Consider the following 19,340-nt stretch of genomic DNA (forward strand, 5'->3'; position numbering starts at 1 on the left):
CACACACACTGCAACGATCTCTAGATAAGACCCCAACCCTTACTCGCCACCTGCCAAGACCTCCATGAGCCAACCATTTCCTCAGGAGTCTCCTCCCAGGCCAAGCTCTTTGCAAACACTTCCTGCGAGTCTGCACCAGCTCTCTCAGACCTCAGGGTCTCTGCAGGTACTGTTCCCTCCATCTTGCCCTTCCAGCCAGCCTAGGTCCCGGCTCTCAGGGAAGCCCTCGCTGGTGCTGGTCCTTCTCCGAGTTTGCCCGCTTGCCCCCACAGACCCCAGGCTGCCTTCTGTCAGGACTCTAGGTGCCCGCTCTCGGCAAGTGTCACGCACCCTGTGAGCTCCTGGGGCCGAAAGGAGTGTCTCCAGCATCTCAGCTGTGAGCACAAGGTCCCGCCAGAGACGGCTCCAGACCTGCAGGCCCAGTACAGCAAGGGCCATTCGTCTCCTTACATTATTAAAAGTCATCACGATAAAATAAAATTTTAATTTTGGTTTCTTAGTCGCCCTAACCATATTTCGAGTGGTCCATGGTCACGTGTAGTTGGCGGCTACCACGGTGGATAGGGCAGCACAGAATGCTTCTATCAACACAGAAAGTTCTATTGGGACAGCGTCACTCTAAATGAAGCTCTGATGGTTGGGTTAGCATTCGAAAGTGTCTCCCGAGCTGTCCATCCCCGACATCCGTGGTGCAAGAGTTAGAATCAAAGGCCATGCATGTCAGAAGCACCCACAGCAGGCTCTGGCGCTCGGACTCGGGAAGGGAAGGAGGAGAGCTGAACCCCTCCATCCACCCCAGAAACCGGGAAGTGCAGCCACCACCGAGGCCACTGCCACATCCGTCCCCTCTCTTTGTCCACTATTTCCTGGGAGGGTCAAGATACGCAGAGAACTCAGAAGCCAAAGCGACAAGTGCCACCAGCCAAAGGCCATGCCCAGAGGCCTCGGGGAACAGCTCTGCGAGCACCGAAAGTTCCGCAAAGGAAACAGCCAGACTTCATGGTTTAGATCTCTTCTCCAAAAAAACCCAACAAAACATAAAAAGGACACAGAGAGAGGAGGACCGTGTTATAAAGTCTTCATCTCCAGCCTCCATCCTATGAAGAAGACTTTCGTTCATTCCTCAGTCACTCCCTCTCCCAGCAAATACTTGCCAAGGGTTTCCACAGGCTTTTGACTGGGCACATGGGCCCTTCTGGGCACAAGCTGATGCCCTTCTGTGTGTGCCTCTCTGTGCATAGATGGGCACCCCTCAGTTGTTGCTAAGATAGCTTGAAGATATCTTATCTCTTAACTAGTCTAGTGTTAGAGAGGAATGAGATGATTTGTACGACTCACACAGAGATGAGATTAAGACTAAAAAAATACTGTAGGGGCCCATTTTAGCAACCGTAAAAAATAAAAAGGAAACAAATTTGTATGTAAATGGGAACAATGTGCTACCCTGGACTGGATCCTAGAACTGGAAGGAGACACTAATGGAAAGACGGGTGAAAAATCCAAAGAGAGTCTGGCATTCGGTTAGCAGTAACGTACCAACGTTGTTTTCTTGGTTTCGACAAATGTACCGTGGTAACGTAGGATGTTAATGATGGGGCAGACTGGGTGAGGGCCACAGACAGAAACTCTGTGCAACCTCTACAAATCTAGAACTATTCCCAAATAAAACGTTTATTTAAGAAAATAAGCTGGCACAAACACAGACCCTCAGATCAATGGAACAGAATAGAGAACCCAGAAATGGACCCACAAACATATGGCCAACTACTCTTTGACAAAGCAGGAAAGAATATCCAGTGGAATAAAGACAGTCTCTTCAGCAAGCGGAGACAGCCTCCTTCCCACTCAGCAGGGCCTGGGGTTGCTAATAGAAACGGCCCTTCTTTCTACCCTTCAGAAAACTCTTGGCCTGGGCCTAAGAACCAATCAGAGATGTGAAGGGAAGAAACAGAACAATCGAGAAAAGGGGTCTGGAGAGCTTGGGGAAGACATACTAAAACCCAGCCAATGGTTCCTTGGGATTCTTAAAACCCATGTGGAGAGCTGCCGGCCAGGCACTCTGGGGCAGTCTGGCCCACCCTCCTCTTGCTCCCCATGCGCTCAGGCCCCACTTCCTCCACCCTCCTGGTGAGGATGCCCAGGAGTGGCCTTTGGGACCAGCAGCAGGGGGTGGGGGGGGGTGGGGAGGCTGACACTGGGGGCAGGCCCAGCTTCAGTCCCCTGCGCTGCCCTTCTTGGGCCTTGAGCTGACGCCCACTGCCTCTTGATTCAGAAAACCACCTCCAGGGGCCCCTGGGTGGCACAGGCGGTAAGCGGCCGGCTCTTGATTTCAGCTCAGGTCATGATGTCATGGTTCTGGGAGATCAAACCCCACATCAGGCTCCATGCTAGCAACACGGAGTCTGCTTGGGATGCTCTCTCTCCCTCTTTCCCCGCCCCTCCCCCGCCAGCTCTCTTGCTCTTTTTCTCTCTCAAAAACAAATAAATAAACATTAAAAACGAAAAGAAAAGAAACCTGCCTCTCATGAGCCCCTGCTCCTAGCCTTCCATTCACTCCCCCCTTCTCTTCACTCCCCGTATGGCTATCTCGAGCTACCTGTGTGCAAACCTCCAGCCGTCTCCTTGGGTCTGGCTCTCACTTGGGAATAACAGCAGCTGAGGAGGAAAGGTGAGGAAGCTGCCTGAATTCTCCCTCCTCCACCCCGGCGAACACCACAGTGCCTCTTAGCACTTGCCCCTCGCACCTGCTTCGGCGAGCAAGAGGCACATCGCTCACGGCGCAGGCCCGTAACCAAGCTAGAGGCCTCGTGGCGAAGGGCTGGTCCGGCTTTTGGAGGCACAACCCCTTAGTGAGTGAAGGGTGCTGGTGTGGTCAGAAGGGCAGTGCCAAAGAGGGCCAAGGATGCCCTGGGGCACTGGCCTGTCCCGGCCTTCCTGAGGGCACTGACTCTCCAGCGCTCCTCCCAGAGGCTGACTCATGGGTAGTTGTGCAGAGCTGGGAAGGTGGATCTTTGGGGCTGTGACATCCCAAAGTGGCTTCCCCTGCAGAGCATGAAAAGCCCGACCCTGGAGTAACCTGTGTCACCACCCACTCAGGACCAAACCCTCGACTCCCGGGACATCCACCACGTAAGGATGAGATCCACCCTTCCTCCCTCTCGATTGTCACATCAGGCCCAACACTCGGTGGGTTGTCCTGGAGCTTGTATTCCAGTGGGAGACAGCAGACATCCTGTACAACAAATAAGTTAGGGCCACCCCAGAAAGCGGTCAGCGTCCTTGAGAAAAATCAGCCAAGATGCACTGGTATAGAATAAAGGGTAGGAGTGATCTTTCGCTCAGATTATCAGGGAAGACTGCTCAAGGGAGGTGGCAGTGGTCCTGATGCCACAGTGATGTCCACAGGATGAGGCAAGGAGAGAGAGCACTCCAGGGAGAGAAAGAGCGAGTGCAAAGGTCAGACCAGAGGGAGCAAAGAGGAGGGTGAGAGGAGGTCGGAGAGGCCGAAGCATGTGAGGAATCTGCCGTTTATTTGGCCGGAGAGGATGACGGCCTAGACTGCGCCGCTGGTGGTGGGGATGGAGAGAGGAGGACGGGTCTGCAGATCTCGAAGCAGGGCGCACAGGGCTCGCTCAGGGCTTGCCCACGTGAGGGCGGCAAGGGAGGACTCAGGGATGGGAGTCCTGGGGCTTGAGTAACTGGGTGGATAAGGCCACCATTCTCTGAGCTGGGCAGCGTGGGAAGAAAACGTGTCTATGTAACTAGATGGGGGAGGACGAGAGCTCAGCCCGAAACATGCTGGTTTCTGAGCCGCCTCGTGATCTCCAAGTCACGGGAGAGGTCACTGGGCAGCCGGAGACACTCTTGCTCTCTCACCCTGGCCCCTCCATCCCCACGGAGCTCTCCGTTCCATTCTGACTCTACCCCAGTCCCCCAGGCCAGGTAGCATCCTGGTACCCAAACCACACCTGGCTCTTGGGCTCTCCCGCCTGCCTGAGCAATCCCTACATACAAATGAGCCGGCTCCGGAGTGCCTGGGTGGCTCGGTCGGTTAAGTGTCTAACTTCAGCTCAGGTCATGATCTCGCGGTCCGTGAGTTCGAGCCCCGCGTAGGGCTCTGTGCTGACCGCTCAGAGCCTGGAGCCTGTTTCAGATTCTGTGTCTCCCTCTCTCTGACCCTCCCCCGTTCATGCTCTGTCTCGCTCTGTCTCAAAAATAAATAAACGTTAAAAAAAAAAAATTAAAAGAAAACAAATGAGCCGGCTCCCCATTTACCACCAGTTCTGATGCATTGCTCGCGACCCTGTGATTCAAACATCACCCAACTCGGTATCTGTCTGCCACGTCTCCGGGCTGGGCTGGAAGACGCTGTCCTGGCTGCCACCACAGGGTTCTCCGGGGGCCTATGCCCGTGCAGCCAGCCTCCATGGTACTGGCTTCTGCCCCAGGCACGCCTGGCTCCTCTCTCAGACAGACAGACACGGGTGCAACAGGGCGTCCGGTGCACTTCAGAACTGTGCAGATCTGAGGAAAATGCCTTGAGGAGCTAAGCCATCTGCCAGAGGTGGCTCAGGCCCTAGAAAGGCAGTCAGAAGGCACAGGTTGGAACCAGTAGGCCCGGGTCTGAACCTCAGGAGTGTCCCTGTTACCAGCTCTGGATCATCACAGGGCCCCTCAGCCTCCCTGAACCGTGGTCCTTGTCTGTGAAGTAGGGGTGACACCGGGGAGACGCTGGGCAAGTCACTGCCTCTGTAGGGGGCCTGGCACCCGCCACCACAAGCTACAGACACGGGTGTGAGGAGAAGCCGCTTTCTACCTCTGAGACCGGGGAAGGGGAGGGGTAGAGGTTTGGGGCGGGCTGGGGGACGGGGGCGACTATCCAACTCTTCCTCGTTCCCAAGTCCAGGATTTTAAACACGTCGCCACAGACAGACATTACATGTTCAGATCTCCTTCCAACGTGGCAGGAAGCCGTTACACAGGTGGGTGGGCACAGAGACATCGCTCATTACACACATGTGCGTGTGCAGGCGTTAATAACACTACTCACAGACGAGCTTCCCTAACCTTCACACAGCAGCTCCTTCCGGCCAGCTTCGTAACCGCTGGTGTGTGCCACAAATAGGAGAGTCGCCGGGGCCAGACCAAGCCAGGAGCATGTGACGTGCTGAGAGCACCCCCTGGGCCCCCCATTCACCCTCACCCCTCCCTTTCCCCCGCCATGGCAGGAAACTTTTATGTTCATATCACTGCCTATCCAGGCATCTCCCCTAGGGAAAGTTCCTAAGTCTACAAATAGGTGCATAAATCCTATTAACCACTAAATTATATGGAACAGCCGATGACTGGAATGAACCACTGTCTGATAAATTGCATCACATACACTCAAACATTATGCAGCTATGTTAAAAAGGGGGGGGAGGAGGGGCGCCTGGGTGGCTCAGTCGGCTGAGTGGCCGACTTCAGCTCAGGTCACGATCTCACGGTCTGTGAGTTCGAGCCCCGCGTCGGGCTCTGGGCTGATGGCTCAGAGCCTGGAGCCTGCTTCCGATTCTGTGCCTCCCTCTCTCTCTGCCCCTCCCCCGTTCATTCTCTGTCTCTCCCTGTCTCAAAAATAAATAAACGTTAAAAAAAAAAAAAAAAAGGGAGGGGGTTACTAAGTACGAACCTATGAAGAAAACAGGCTGGTTAGCATATCAAATGAGAAGAGCAAAACAGAGAACCGTTTATGCAGTATGATTTAAACCAGCGCTGCCCAACAGAAATATAATGCAAGCCACATGCTTAAATTTTAATTTTTGAATTGCCACATTTAAAAAAGTGAACATATACGAGATTCATTTCTAAAAAATAATTTTTTTTAACGTTATTTATTTTTTAGAGACACAGAGACAGAATGCGAGCGGGTTAGGGGCAGAGAGAGAGGGAGACACAGAATCCAAAGCAGGCTCCAGGCTCTGAGCTGTCAGCACAGAGCCCGATGTGGGGCTCGACCTCACAAGAGATAATGACCTCAGCTGAAGTCGGATGCTTAACCGACTGAGCCACCCAGGAGCCCCTCATTGTTTTTTTTAAAGTAGACTTCACACCGGTGCTGAGTCTAATGCGGGGCTTGAACTCACGAACCTGAGGTAAGAGTCCGACGCTTAACGGACCAAGCCACCCAGGTGCCCCTGAAGTTCATTTTATTTATTTTTTTAAAAAATTTTTTTACACTTATTTATTTTTTGAGAGACATAGAGAGACAGAGCGCAAGTTGGGAAGGGGCAGAGAGAGAAGGAGACCCAGAATCTGAAGCAGGCTCCAGGCTCCGAGCTGTCAGCACAGAGCCTAAAGTGGGGCTCGAACTCACAAACCGTGAGATCATGACCTGAGCCGAAGTCGGACGCTCAACCGACTGAGCCACCCAGGCGCCCCTGAAGTTCATTTTAATTAACATTTTATTTAGCTTAATAGATCCGAAATAGTGTCATCTCAATATATACTAAATACAAAAAGTTATTGATATTTTACTTTTTTTCTACAAGTCTTCAGAATTCAGTACAACTTTGGATTTCTCTCTTTAAAATTACAGCACACCTCAATATGGATTTGCCATGTTCCAAGTAGATAATGGCCACATTGGCTAGTAACTACCTTACTAGAGAGCACAGGTCTAACCCATTAGAAATTTAAAAAAAAATTTTTTTTAATGTTTATTCATTTTTGAGAGACAGAGAGTGAACAGGGGAGGGGCAGAAAGAGGGAGGCACAGAATCCGAAGCAGGCTCCAGGATCTGAGCTGTCCGCACAGAGCCCAATGCGGGGCTCAAACTCACAAACCGTGAGATTATGACCTGAGCTGAAGTCGGATGTTCAACCGAGCCACTCAGGCACCCCTAACCCATTAGAAATTTTAAAAAAGACTTAGGTATTGGGGGGAAAATCTAGAAGGAAGTATCAAAATCTTCATGATTACAGATTTTTGCTGAGTCGTGGAAATAGGTATGTGATTTTTTCCTCCTCTGTTTTCCAAAGTGTCTATATGTAATCAATTCATATTGCTTTTAAAACAAGAGCAAAAGTTGGGCACCTGGGTGTCTCGGTCGAGTGTCCAACTTGGGCTCAAGTAATGATCTCGCAGTTCATGAGTTTGAGCCCCACATTGGGCTCTCTGCTGTCAGCATGGAGCCTGCTTTGGATCCTCTCTCCCCCTCTCTGCCTCTCTCTCTCTCTCTCAAAAAGTAAATAAACATTAAAAAAAAAATTGGGGCGCCTGGGTGGCTCAGTCGGTTAAGCGGCCGACTTCGGCTCAGGTCATGATCTCGCGGTCTGTGAGTTCGAGCCCCGTGTCGGGCTCTGTGCTGACAGCTCAGAGCCTGGAGCCTGTTTCAGATTCTGTGTCTCCCTCTCTCCCTGACCCTCCCCCATTCATGCTCTGTCTCTCTGTCTCAAAAATAAATAAACGTTGAAAAAAAAAAAAAAGAATTAAAAAAAATAGCGGAAGTCAACTTTTTAATTTTAGAATCAAAGGGATTTAAAAGACCTGACTGGGTGAATTGCACCTGCCACACACTGATTTATTGATCCCCCACAAGAGCTGTCCTGTACCCCTACGACCTGGCATAGGGTATACTCTTCATGCTCACCTGCTAATTAGTTGGTTGGTGGGTGGGTGGGTGGGTGGGTGGGTGGGGAGGTTGGAGGGAAGGGAAGAGGGCAGCAAGGAGGGAAAACAGTACCGTACAGCAGATATAAGAGAACACTAAACTCAGACCCTTGTTTCCAAACTCCAAAGCTATCACTTACTGGCTGTATGACTTAAAGCGAGTTACGTAACCATCCTGTGCTTTAATTTCCTCAAATATAAAAAGGCAGCAACGACAGTAATTCCTTCACGGGGTTTTGCGAGAATTAAGGGAGATTATCCAGACAAAGTATTTACCATGGTGCCTGTCACGCAGCCAATGTTTCCAGACGTGTTGGCTGTTGTCCTTATGGTGAATCAAGGAACGATCCCTGGGGTCAGGCTGTGCAGCTCATACAGCAGTGGCACCCAGGACACATGCCAGAGCCACATTTACCCTGGGTCCCTCCCGCTACTGCTGTCCTCCCAAGTCCCCTTTGTGAGAGGACAGAGCATGGCTTTTCAGTCACAGTCATGGCGGAGCCAGTCCCCGGGTTTGTGTGGGGTCCCTTCGCTTGACAATCCCTCCCCTTACCCGCTGACCCGAGTTCCCGCAACCTGCTTACCTGCACCACCTCCGGCCTCACATTGAAGGTACACAGCCAGTCACTGAAGCGAGGGTAGCTGTTGAGTTCTGAGGTCCTCTCGCCAGGAGCCACACTCAGCTTGCATTGCTGCTGCTTGCAAATGTACCGAACCAGCTTCGCCTGTGAGGAGCCCAGGAAAGAAAAAGCTGGTTCATTCGGGGCTCATGCACGTGGCGGCCCCGTACAAGGGAGCTCTGGCAAACACAGCAGTCGGCGGGATTCCCCAGCAGTGAAGGAGGACACGGGAAGGAGGAGGAGAGGAGAAGGGTCTGAGAAGGCCAGCGGGAAACCGGGACGACCACCCATCGGCCCCTCCTCACCCCAAAGCTGGCTGACACTGCCTCACCCTCGGGACTACGCTCCTCAGAGAGCGACGGGCAACACTGTTCAGAACAGAGAACAGGGTTAAAACAGAAGAAGGGCTTCCTGCCTGGGGAGGGGTGCGGGACTGGTTGGTAACTAAGGATAGAGAAGATATGGGGGTTTGGAGAGAACGAGGAACCTTCCACTTAGGATGCTTCCAGCCTAGACTCGTACTGCGCGAGTTGAGATCCAGGGACTCGGGCGCACTTTAGCCCGGTGACCTTGGACAAGTTACTAAACCCCACCCCCAGAAAAAGCCTCCGTTTCCTCCTCCAGGAAACGGGATAATAACAGAACCTCCCTCTCAGGGAGGCTGAGAAGAAATGAGGCGCTCGGTGCGTGACACGCAAGCACACCCAGAGCAGGCCATGCCTTTGGGGACGTGGCCTTACTGGCAAAGGTCCTTGACTCAGGTTCGCCAATGGGCGGAACGTGTGCAAATTTCAGATGCATTTTCCAGGGGAAGAGGGTCCACGGTTTTCAAAAGCCTCTCAAAAGGCTAAAACTTCAATGAAGTAAGCTTAAATAAGGATGGTCTGGCTGAGGATGGCCTGGCTGAGGTCGGCCTGGAGCTCTCTCTGACAAACGCTGGGCTCCAACAGGGTAGCCCGCACATCCCGAGGAATGTAGAGGGGGGCGGGATGGGGGCGGGGAGCAGGTCACAGCCTGGGGCTGATTAAAAAAAGAAGGGCTAGCTGACTGGAACAGATGGAAATGACCTCACGGCCCCCAAGAAGAGGGACCAGGGAGCTGCCCGGGCTCGGCTGAGATCCAGCGACCCAGGGACCCCATGAGGGCTGCCGTCAGGCTGACGAGACTCCAGCCGCCTCCTCTTGGTGACTTGCAAGCTTTCCTGGAAGGCATGCATCACCTTCAAAGTCCTGTGCAGGAGCCTTGCCATTTGGGGCCACCTCCCAGTTCTACCTCTCTTCGAGGGTTTATGTTGTTAATTCACATTCCTTTCTTCCCCCTCTGTAAGTACCTCAGTGTATTTCTCTAAAGGGTACGCACTGTTTTTGGCAACACAGTCACTATACTAAGAAGTAATACTAATTAATGACAACATTTCAAATATCTAGAAAGGATCCTAAATTCCAAACAGGAGCTCTTGACCATTTTGGGACCACGGGCAGCTCTGGCCTTCTAGGGAGGTAGCCCTGGTCCCTTCCTAAGAATAAAGCTTCAGACAAAGCACTTGGGATTATAAAGGAGATCAGTTAGATCTAAAGACATTTCTCAAAACGTTATTTAGAATGGTGGTAGGGTACTAAAAGCCCTTCTTCATTAAAGCACCAAATGAAAGCTGCCAGTGGATCTCACAACTATGATAGCTTTGAAGCTGCGACGTGTCAACTACTTTTTTAGATATGGCCACAACGGTAACGTGATATGCACACAGCTGTGCTTTTCGCTGGCGACTGAGTCACACGTATTTGCTAAGATGATTGGGCCTTGTTGCCTACATCCAAACTGAGTAACGTATTAAATTTCAGTTAAGGTTAATGAAAATAAAGGCTCCATGTATTCCCCCTCCAAATTCACAGACTCCCTGAATTCTATGCACAGACCCCAGGTAAAGAATCCTTGTGGTCAGAGGGATGTGGGGCGTGAAATGAGACCCATAATGACAAGAAAACCATTGCTTCTCCATCAGCCTCTCTGAAATGTCCCCCCAGCAACTTGTTTGGCCCCAGGCTCACAATCTGCTAGACTCAAGGGCACTGCCCACTCCCCACCCCCCACCCCGCCCCATGTGGCCCTGAGCACCATGAAGTCCTGCTGTCTTCAGAGGGCTCCGTGGCCACCAGGCACAAGTGTTCGGGAGGGAACAGTGAGGCAGGACAAAAACATTGCTACTCGATTTACAGTTTCGATGTTGAGTGAAACCTACAGAGAGGCAAACCCCTGGCCCCTCTGTACCACATGCCCCTCAGGTACCCAAAGCAGACACTGTTAATCGAACATTCTCTCCAGAGGCCGGCAACCCCAACAAGAAGCACATTTGCTGTCCTATTATGGAGCCTAAGTCCCCTGGGGAACATCTTCAGAGCACGGTTAACAAGAAGGTGTGAGTGCCCCTTTCATCCTGCAGGGTTCAGTAGAGGCACTCACGTGCCCAGCCTCACCCTACAATGATCTATCCCTCCCAGTGTGACCAGAGGCTGATTCCAAAATCAGGGCCCTCTATGTTCCTTCCCAGGCTCATCTCCACTCCGCTCCCTGCCCCCGACCCTGTCCCGCAGGCATACACTCACCTAGGAGGTATTCCTCAAATATTTCTTGTACTTTCCTACCCCTGGGCCTTTGCTCAAACTGCCTGCAGTGGCTAATTGCGCCTCCCTCCCCCAGCACCACGGGGCTGGTCAGACTTCCCAGGCCTAGTTACAAATCCTGTCTCCCCGTCTGCACCTCTTACAGCAGCCCCTGATCACGGCAGCTTCATGTTCGAGCTTTGGCCCCAGTTGCCCCCGACACAGGTGAGTTCCCAGGGCAGCAGACAGCACAGGCTTCGGGGTTGAACTGAAATCTGGATTCAAATGCAGGTTTGCCGTTTTAACAGTTATGTGACCTTGGGGAAGTTTGTTCATTTTTCTGAGTTTTGGTTCTCTCATCTATACAGTAGGCATGACGTTATCTAGCCCACGGTCCGTTAGGGGGATTGAACGATAGTACGGAAACCCCCCCAAGGCTACGTAAGTCCCCCTATTATTACATGTCAGGGCAGGGACCGTGTCCACCTCATTCGTGACTGTCCCCACACACCTATTACTGCACCTGGCACATTAACATGTGCTCAAACGGCCTGAAAAAGGAAGGTGGGAAGGAAACCCACAGGCCTCATCCCCGCGTTAGGGCACTTCTTACAGCCGCTTCTTCCGTCCATCCAAGCTGCTCTCCAACCACAGCTTCGAAGAGCTGACCGAAGAGAGGGCCAGACATCAAGTTAACTGTACAGAGTCAAAACCATTCTTTTCCACAGTCGGGCCACAGGCGCTCAGAGCAGCAGCAGGGAGGGCCATCCACCACTGGCATTGGGAACTGAGGACCAGACCCCTGGGAGCCAGTTAAGAACATGTCCACCCCATCCCAGGTCAACTTCAAGACTGGCCAACCTGGCCTCAGCGATGAGCCAGGGGCTTTCTCGACCTCAGCCCCCAACATATCCTGCCCCTTTCAGCCTCGAGGACCTCTGCCCAGAAGGCTCTTCCCCGTGACCCCTGAGCCACAACTCAGCTTAGGTACCCTGCCCAACCCCTTCAGCCCTGTTCCATAGCCCGCTGTCCTTCTCCCCCACCAGATCTCACATCCAAGTTCTGATTCTAACATTTTACTTGTCTGCTTCTTTTCTGAGGCTGTACACTCCATAAGGTCAGGTGCCTGGTCTGTGTTCTGGGTCCCCACCGGGAACCGGCATCGCTCCTGGGACACACAGTTTGCTACCGTAAAACCTTTGCTGGATGAATGGGCGAATGAACACGCAATCCATCTTGGAGCCCTGACAGGCACACGTTTACCAGAGCAACAGTAAAAATACCAACGGCATAAGTGTTAGCTCAGGAGCTTGAGAGTCTCAAAAACCAAGGCAAATTCCCAGAAGAGGAATGAGCAGCTTTTCTTAAAGGCTGCGAGAGATCCCCACTAGACAGCACAAAGCAGGGCCGTGAGTAGGATGGTGCAGAACTTGAAGTGACTCCTCACTGCACCCCATTAACAACCCATATGCCTGGCCAGCTGCGGGCAAGGAAAGGGGGAGACACGCAGTGCGTCGTGACCCGTTTGCGGGCAGGTCTGGTGTCCTGGAGGCTTCTAGCCCCCCAGAGCTTGCAAAGAAACAGCATCTGTGGGGCTTGGCTTCTGCTGAAGTAGCAAAGCTAGCCTCATTCACAAAGGATGGAGGTCCCTGGCCTGCAGCAGCCTCCCTCCATCTGAGCAAAACAAGCCTGCTCTCACTTTTTGGAAAGCTGGTCACAGTCACAGAAGCACCCAAAGGGCTATTTTCCCAGACAAACCACAGCGGGGCCTGCCAGCCCGGCCCCGGGGGCCTACAAGGGTACCGTTCATAGGGAGTATCATTTTTTCTCAACCACAAAACCACGAGACATAAATTTTCCGGAATAGAAAAAGCACCTGGGGTTTCAGCAAAGGGACCGACAGCAGGAGGGAAAGAGTCATTGGCCCTCTGGCCACCAGGGAGGGCCCTGGGCTGGAACTGAAGTCTCAAACCCCGCCCCCAATATTCTTTTGCTTCACTGCGTGTGTGCCCCACCCCTGTCCTGACACTCAGCCTGCCTTACAGAAAGTACAGAAGACCTTCAAGGGAGCCACAAACAGCTGGCAGGGAGTACCAGACGCGAGGCACACAGCAGGCACTAAGTGTCTTAGGCCGAAAGATCTAGGCCCTGGTCCCGGCCCTCACATTCAGATCAAGGATCTTGGGGAAAGTCCCCCTTAGCTTGGCTCCAATCTCACCACCTATAAAAAGGGTCTCATGTTATGGAAGTTGGGGCCAGAGGAGTCACCGTATACAAAATGGCCTGGAATGAGGGGAAAAAGAAAAACAAAAATGACAGGTCTTCATCTTACTACATTACTCTTGGTTACTCCAACCATAGCCAAGAGGCAGCACTCTGGCTCCAGACAGATGGACCTGGCCCCTAACCCCCTTGCCACCACTCTCCCTCTGCAAGTGGATGCAGATTTAGCCTGTCAGACTCAGTTTCCCTGGCTGTAAAATGGGGTTGATCTACCTCAAAAGGCTGCTGTGAAGATTTACATGAGAAAACATGGATGTAAGATGTTCAGCAAAGTGCCTGGGATGAGGAAAACGTGTGCGCAGGGAGCAGCGACCTCACCTAGCCAAGCCTTCAGGTGCTCTTACAGCCTCCCTGGGCAACAGGGCCGATGTGGGTGAGATCGTACCCATTTCAGAGATGGGGTAAAGATGACCCTGAAGGCTGGCATTGGTCGTCCTCAGGGCAATGCTGGTGGAACCCACAGGTTAGGTCCATTTCTCTTTTTGCATACATTTTTTTTTTTAATGTTTATTTTTGAGACAGAGGGCATAAGCTTGAGCACGGAAAGGGCAGAGAGAGAGGATCCGAAGCTGGCTCTGCTCTGACAGCAGAGGGCCTGACACGGGGCTCAAACTCACGAACCGTGAGATCACGCTCTGAACCGAAGTCAGACGCTCAACTGACTGAGCCACCCAAGCGCCCTCAGGCATGAGGGCCAAGACCCGGCTTACACACTGTGAGCAGGAGCCCTCCTGCTCACATAGCCCCTGGCAACACCAGAGGGCACGGAGGGAGCGGAGTGGCATCCACTCCAGATCACCTCCTGCAGCTCTAGCGGGACTCCAAAGCAGGCCTCCCCAGTGGAGGCTGCCCTGGGCACGGCTCCCGTGGAGGGGAGGCTGATCACACATCCCTGAAGAGCAGACACCTGTCGAGCTCCCAAAGCATGTGCCACCGAGAGAAAGAAGCTTCCACAGGGGCAGGAAGCAGCTCCCAGAATGGCAAGGGGCCCAGGAACCCGAGAGGCCTCTCGTGTCTGCTCTGCTCAAAGCTTGTCCAAACCTCCCTCCGTGTAGGTGTCCACGGCTCCCAAATCCACCCTTCAGAGAGCATCACAGCTGTCACGGGCGACCCACGGACCCAGTCATCTGGGACACGTGCTCCCCTGCGGCCACACTACCAACATCCATCGGAGGCGGCCGCGGCGGGGGGCAGCGGTCACGGCCGTGCCTCCAGAAGAGAGAGAGGGCGACACTGGCTGGAATGGTCTCCCAGCAGTGACCTCCCGGAGGCTTCCCCAGGGCGGTGGGACGGGGCCAGCCATTGTGCCTGACTGGCGGGCGGTGCGGTGGTAATGACCCGGGAAACATTCCAGTGGGGATCACACGTGTGCCCACGCCTGCCGTGTACCACCGCCACCTGTTCCAGCTGGCCGGGGGCCACGCCTCCCATTGTTAACTGTTCCATCACCGGGAGAGGGAAGCACAGGCTTAGCAGTCACCCAGAACTTAAGTTCCACCCCCTGGTATGCCTCACTTACCAGAGGCGCGGCCGTGGTTAGTTTACTTCATCTCAGTCTCCCTGCCTGTAAAGTGGAGAAAATGACACACGGCCCCTAGCACCGCTGAAAATTTACTGTGGGATTCACGGACGCAAAGCGCCGAGTCCGATGTCCAAAATACAGGAAGCATTCGCTAAACAGGATGCTCTCGGTATTAGCCCTGCTCAGCCTGCAAGCATGGCCTTGAGGAAGAGTGTGAAGACTGTTGACCAGTGCCACCTGGATTATACGTTATGCAGGCTTTTGCACCTTTGCGGAAAACACGCAAATCAACTGGCTTTGCAAAAAAAAGTCAGCCACATCCTAACACCGCAGGGCCCGGGATGGGGAGGTCCCCATTTGGTGACCCCCAAGTCTGTGATCCAGGCTATGCAAGTGGCCAGATGCCAAGACATCTGTAACCCTAACTCTGACTCAGACATCGGCTGCTCAAGCAGATAGATGCTTGCCCTTCCCAGTATCCCGGGTCTTCATGTCTCAAGCAGGGCAGGCTGTTTGGTCTATGGGAGAGATAGGACAGATGCTGAAATATAAACGCACAAATGAACCCCACGCAAAGACAGAGATGGACACCAGATTCCTGAGAACAACAACACGCTCTCTCAATTATGCATATCGTGTCAGTATTCAATTATCAGACCTAGTAGTTATAACGTCTCTTCTACTTATGTGGCGACTTATCACTTTCTCTCCCTCTTCACGGATTCTCAATGAAAATTCCAGGAGGAAGGAACTGCAGTGGACCCCTGGAGCGCACAGGAGTGATGTCCCAACCTCCACATAACCCCAAAGCTGGCAGCGTCCCCATGCATATCATTCTCCCCACAAAACACAGTCGAGCCTAAATGAAAACACCACGGACCTTTCTGGACCCTTGGTGGGAGGTACCATGCGTGCAACATCAAGTCGAGAGAGAGAGTGTGTGTTGAGATGCGGACGCTGTTCAGCCTGCTGGGATCACTCGCTAGCTAAAGGATGTCCACTCACCCTGCAGACAGCATCGTGCAATTCTAAGCCCAGCCTCAGCACAATGGTAAGGGTGGCTCCCCACTGAGGGTCACTCACAAAGAGTCAAACCACATATGCCAAACCCATGCGACTTAAAGATGTGTTTTAGGATTCCTGTCTTACAAATGAGGAAACAGGGGCACTGAGAGCTTTCTAACTTTCCCGAACCACGTAATTAAGGAAGGTATTCAGACCTTGACCCAATGCTCTGTTTCTTACCATATCCTCTCCCAAAATAATGGGTCCTGCTACCCACCCACTTAGCTCACCAAGCGGTCCTAACCAGCACAAGCAAGATGCCAGTGGGTAGGTAACTCTCTCGTGGTCAGAAGCCCCAAATCCGGCAACGCCCAGATTGTTGCAGACGGTGAATCCTCTCAATAAAAGCCATAGACTTTCCCACTCTCCAAATGTGTCCAGTCACCCAAGTGGGCCACCGCTTCTGATCCAGATTTGCAAAACCCATCATCTGGGCTACACCCGATCCCTGGCTCCAAACCAGCTCTGAATTCATTACAACTAGCCACCATCCGCCTACTACCTGGAGCCACCCCTGTCAAGGAAGTCCTAGCATGCTTTGCAGAGTGAAGTGAGGCACTTGGATGGCCACTCCCTCCCACCTCCACCCCCTTCCCCAGGCTCACTCAGTCCTCCAGCCAGCAGACTCCCTCCTCCGAGGTGGGCAACACTGTACCTTGAGACGACACGGACAGTAGTCTTTGCTAATGCCAAGCCCCTGCCTATCCCATCCCAAACTTCAGGGAGTTATGAAAGCTCTTGAGGCTTACTCCGGCCTTCCCTAGACGGTTCCTGACACTGTGGCTCCTTCCCAGGTACCTCCAGCCCTGCCCAGGCCTTCACACTGTTCCTCTTACTTTTCCTACCCCTTCCCCACAGCTAGAGAACACTTCTGGGGACTTCCTGCCAGCCCAAGCCAGCTAAGCTGTCTGCTCTGGCTGCCATGGCCAACGTATTGCAAAATGATTTCTGAGAACATAAGAAGGCCCCTGAAGGTCGTGACGCAGCTGACGGCTCTCCACAGAGGCACGGGCCGACCACAGCACTCTGCTCCAAGAATACCAGAGGCAGCAGTGCTTGGCCCCCAGCACTGCTGAGCCTCCCAGAGCCCTCAAGGGGACCCAGAGGCTCCAGGGGACCAAGTCGGGGCTGTTCTTGGCGAGCAAGGGGCAGAGAAAGCAAGAGTGCCAAGCAAGTGGGGCAAGGAGAAGAGAAAGTGACCTCAATCCCCAAGCCGGTCATTTTGCAATCAGTCATCCTTCGCCCAGCTCTGTCCCGCGACGGTGCTCTCCTGGGGAAGCTGCCAGCCATGTGCATTTGTGCGGAGACAATCTCCCCGCCAAGCCTCCCACTAGCAACCCCGTCCTGACGTCAAACTCAAAGTCGGGGAACTTCAAATACAAACAAACAAGTCTGCCCCAGACCACAAGTGGAGCCATTCCCAAGGAGGCCAGGGGTGACAGGGCCACAGCTGGGAACTCAGGGCTTTCTGCCCTTCCTGGAGTCCCCTGGAGATATGGACTCCGAGGTCTCACAACAGGCTGCAGATGTGAGTCCCAAGGCCAGGCTGAGACAAACTGGGATCCATCTTTGGCCTCCATGATGGGTGTGAATGCCCACCTGGGGCCCAGCACAGCAGTGGTGACCCCGTCCAGAAGCACAGGTCCCCATTAGATGACATCACCTGTTGTAACTGCCCCGGAGCTAAGTATGAGCAGGCAGGGTAAGGAGAGACTGAGGTGATTTAGAAACACTTACAAAGCTTCCTGGGAAAGACGGAGCTGGAGCCGGGGCCAGGATGGATGGCCACAGGCTGGAGTTTTCTCGCCAACCCCCGCTCTCCCATCTCAGGCTCCACTGTGGTCATGAGACTTGATGGGAAAGATTTTCAAGAGTAAGGCATTTATTTCCCTGACCTAAATATCCTAAGATAGCTTCCACCTGAGAAGCCACGGGTGAGTCAAAGAAATGTGCTCTTCAGAAAGCAATCTTTAACTTGAAAAGCTAGTGAATAAATGATCTCGGGGCCACGTTTCCAGTTTCACTTTGTGCCTCAATTCAAAACTATAAACCGGCCCCACCCTCCCCACCCCAGTACTCTGTGTGTTTTTTAGAACCAGAAGTCCCGGGGGGAGTGGGATGGCAGTGGGACGAACTGGACTAAAGCATGAGAAATCAAGATACCTGCTTCACCCCCTAACTGCCCTGGGCCTCAGGTGATTGCCAGATTCCTAACTGACGCAGCCTTGGTCTCAGTTCTAACACACCCCATAGGCCTGTCTGAAGTTCACCAGGCCCACAGAGGCTGGCTTAGCCCGTAACCCCTCAAGTACAAGAGGTAATCCCAGAGAAGTCCGGACACTGCAGGCTGCAGCGGACCTGGGTGCGAATTACTAAGCGGGGGGTGGGGGGTGGGGTACCTAGAAAGAAAGGCAGAGGGCATATCTAATGCAAAGGTGGAGTCCTGCCAATGGGACCACGCCCTGAACTATCCCTGAAGACCTGGTCCCCTGGAAGCTTCTAGAAGGGATGGGGGTAGGGGAGGCACTTCAAATTCTGATCTGAAAGCACCTGCCATGTGTAGATTGTGCCAGATGCTGGGGATATACTGTTTGCCTAGCAACTCGGGTCGCCACAGAAAAGGATAAAGGGTTATGCAGGGGGCAAGGGGCAAGGGTCAAGAGCAGGTGAGTGGCTCAGGTACCAGAGATGACCTAACGTGATGGCAAACTCCCCCAAAGTGATAACAGCCATCGCATCAGGCGTTGCTCCTTACTTACCCAACGTCCATTCCTGATTCGCTCCTCACTCACAGACCGATTTTGTCTTGTCACAGTGCCCAGTGATGAACCGGTCAGAGTCAGCGGTGCTCTACCCTGACTTCATATCACAGGAACATGAGCCCCAGCCTAGATTCCCATGGGAGGGGGTCCCAGCATGGCTGTCGTGATGAGCCCGTCCCCACTTCTGGCCTCCGTTGTAGCTGTGTGTGACATGTGGCACTTCTGGTCCATGAGACAGGAAGACCCGTCTGCTGGACCTGCTGGGAAGTGTTTTCTTTCCTTACAGGTCGGGCGGGCTCTGGGGCTGTCCCCCGCCTCCTTCCTGCTTTCAAGACCTCAAGTGCCAAGAGTTGTCTGGAGAATCAGACACACTGGCACTGCTGAGCTGCAGCAACACGTAAGCCAGCTGACTGCAAACTTCTCACTGTAGGAGGAGCCTAACAGCCTATTTGTTGAAGTCACATTCTCTGTCACTTGCAAAGGAAAGCTGTCCTTTTGGCTAACACTTTTTTTTAAGTTTTATTTATTTTTGAGAGAGAGTATGTGTGCACACGAGTGGGGGGGGGGGGGGGCGCAGAGGATCCCAGGTGAGCTCTGCCCTGACAGCAGTGAGCCCAATGTCGGACTCAAACTCACAAACCATGAGATCCTGACCTGAGCCGAAAGTCAGATGCTCAACGGACAGAGCCCCCAGGTGCCCCTCTGCTAACACTTTTTAAGCCCATACTATTTCAAACCTCCTTCTAAACCTTCTAAGGCTAATGTTTCTAAGCCTAAGGCTTCCTGTTGGCTTCCAGAAAACCTACAAAAGGGAAAAGTATCCCTTCATCCTTCTTGGGA

General features: G+C 53.0%; 1 protein-coding gene across 4 annotated transcripts in view; it reads right to left on the bottom strand.

The window, feature by feature from the left end:
• Positions 1-19,340, bottom strand: part of KSR1 (kinase suppressor of ras 1) — a 163,067-nt gene that overhangs the window by 68,496 nt on the left and 75,231 nt on the right. For all 4 annotated transcript variants that reach the window (XM_042966936.1, XM_042966933.1, XM_042966934.1 and 1 more), the window contains exon 2: positions 8,233-8,373. In XM_042966936.1, coding sequence (XP_042822870.1) covers positions 8,233-8,373 — 141 coding nt within the window. The remainder of the gene's footprint in view (positions 1-8,232; positions 8,374-19,340) is intronic.

The sequence above is a fragment of the Panthera tigris genome, chromosome E1, assembly GCF_018350195.1.
Source record: "Panthera tigris isolate Pti1 chromosome E1, P.tigris_Pti1_mat1.1, whole genome shotgun sequence".
In the NCBI taxonomy this organism is placed as follows: domain Eukaryota; kingdom Metazoa; phylum Chordata; class Mammalia; order Carnivora; family Felidae; genus Panthera; species Panthera tigris.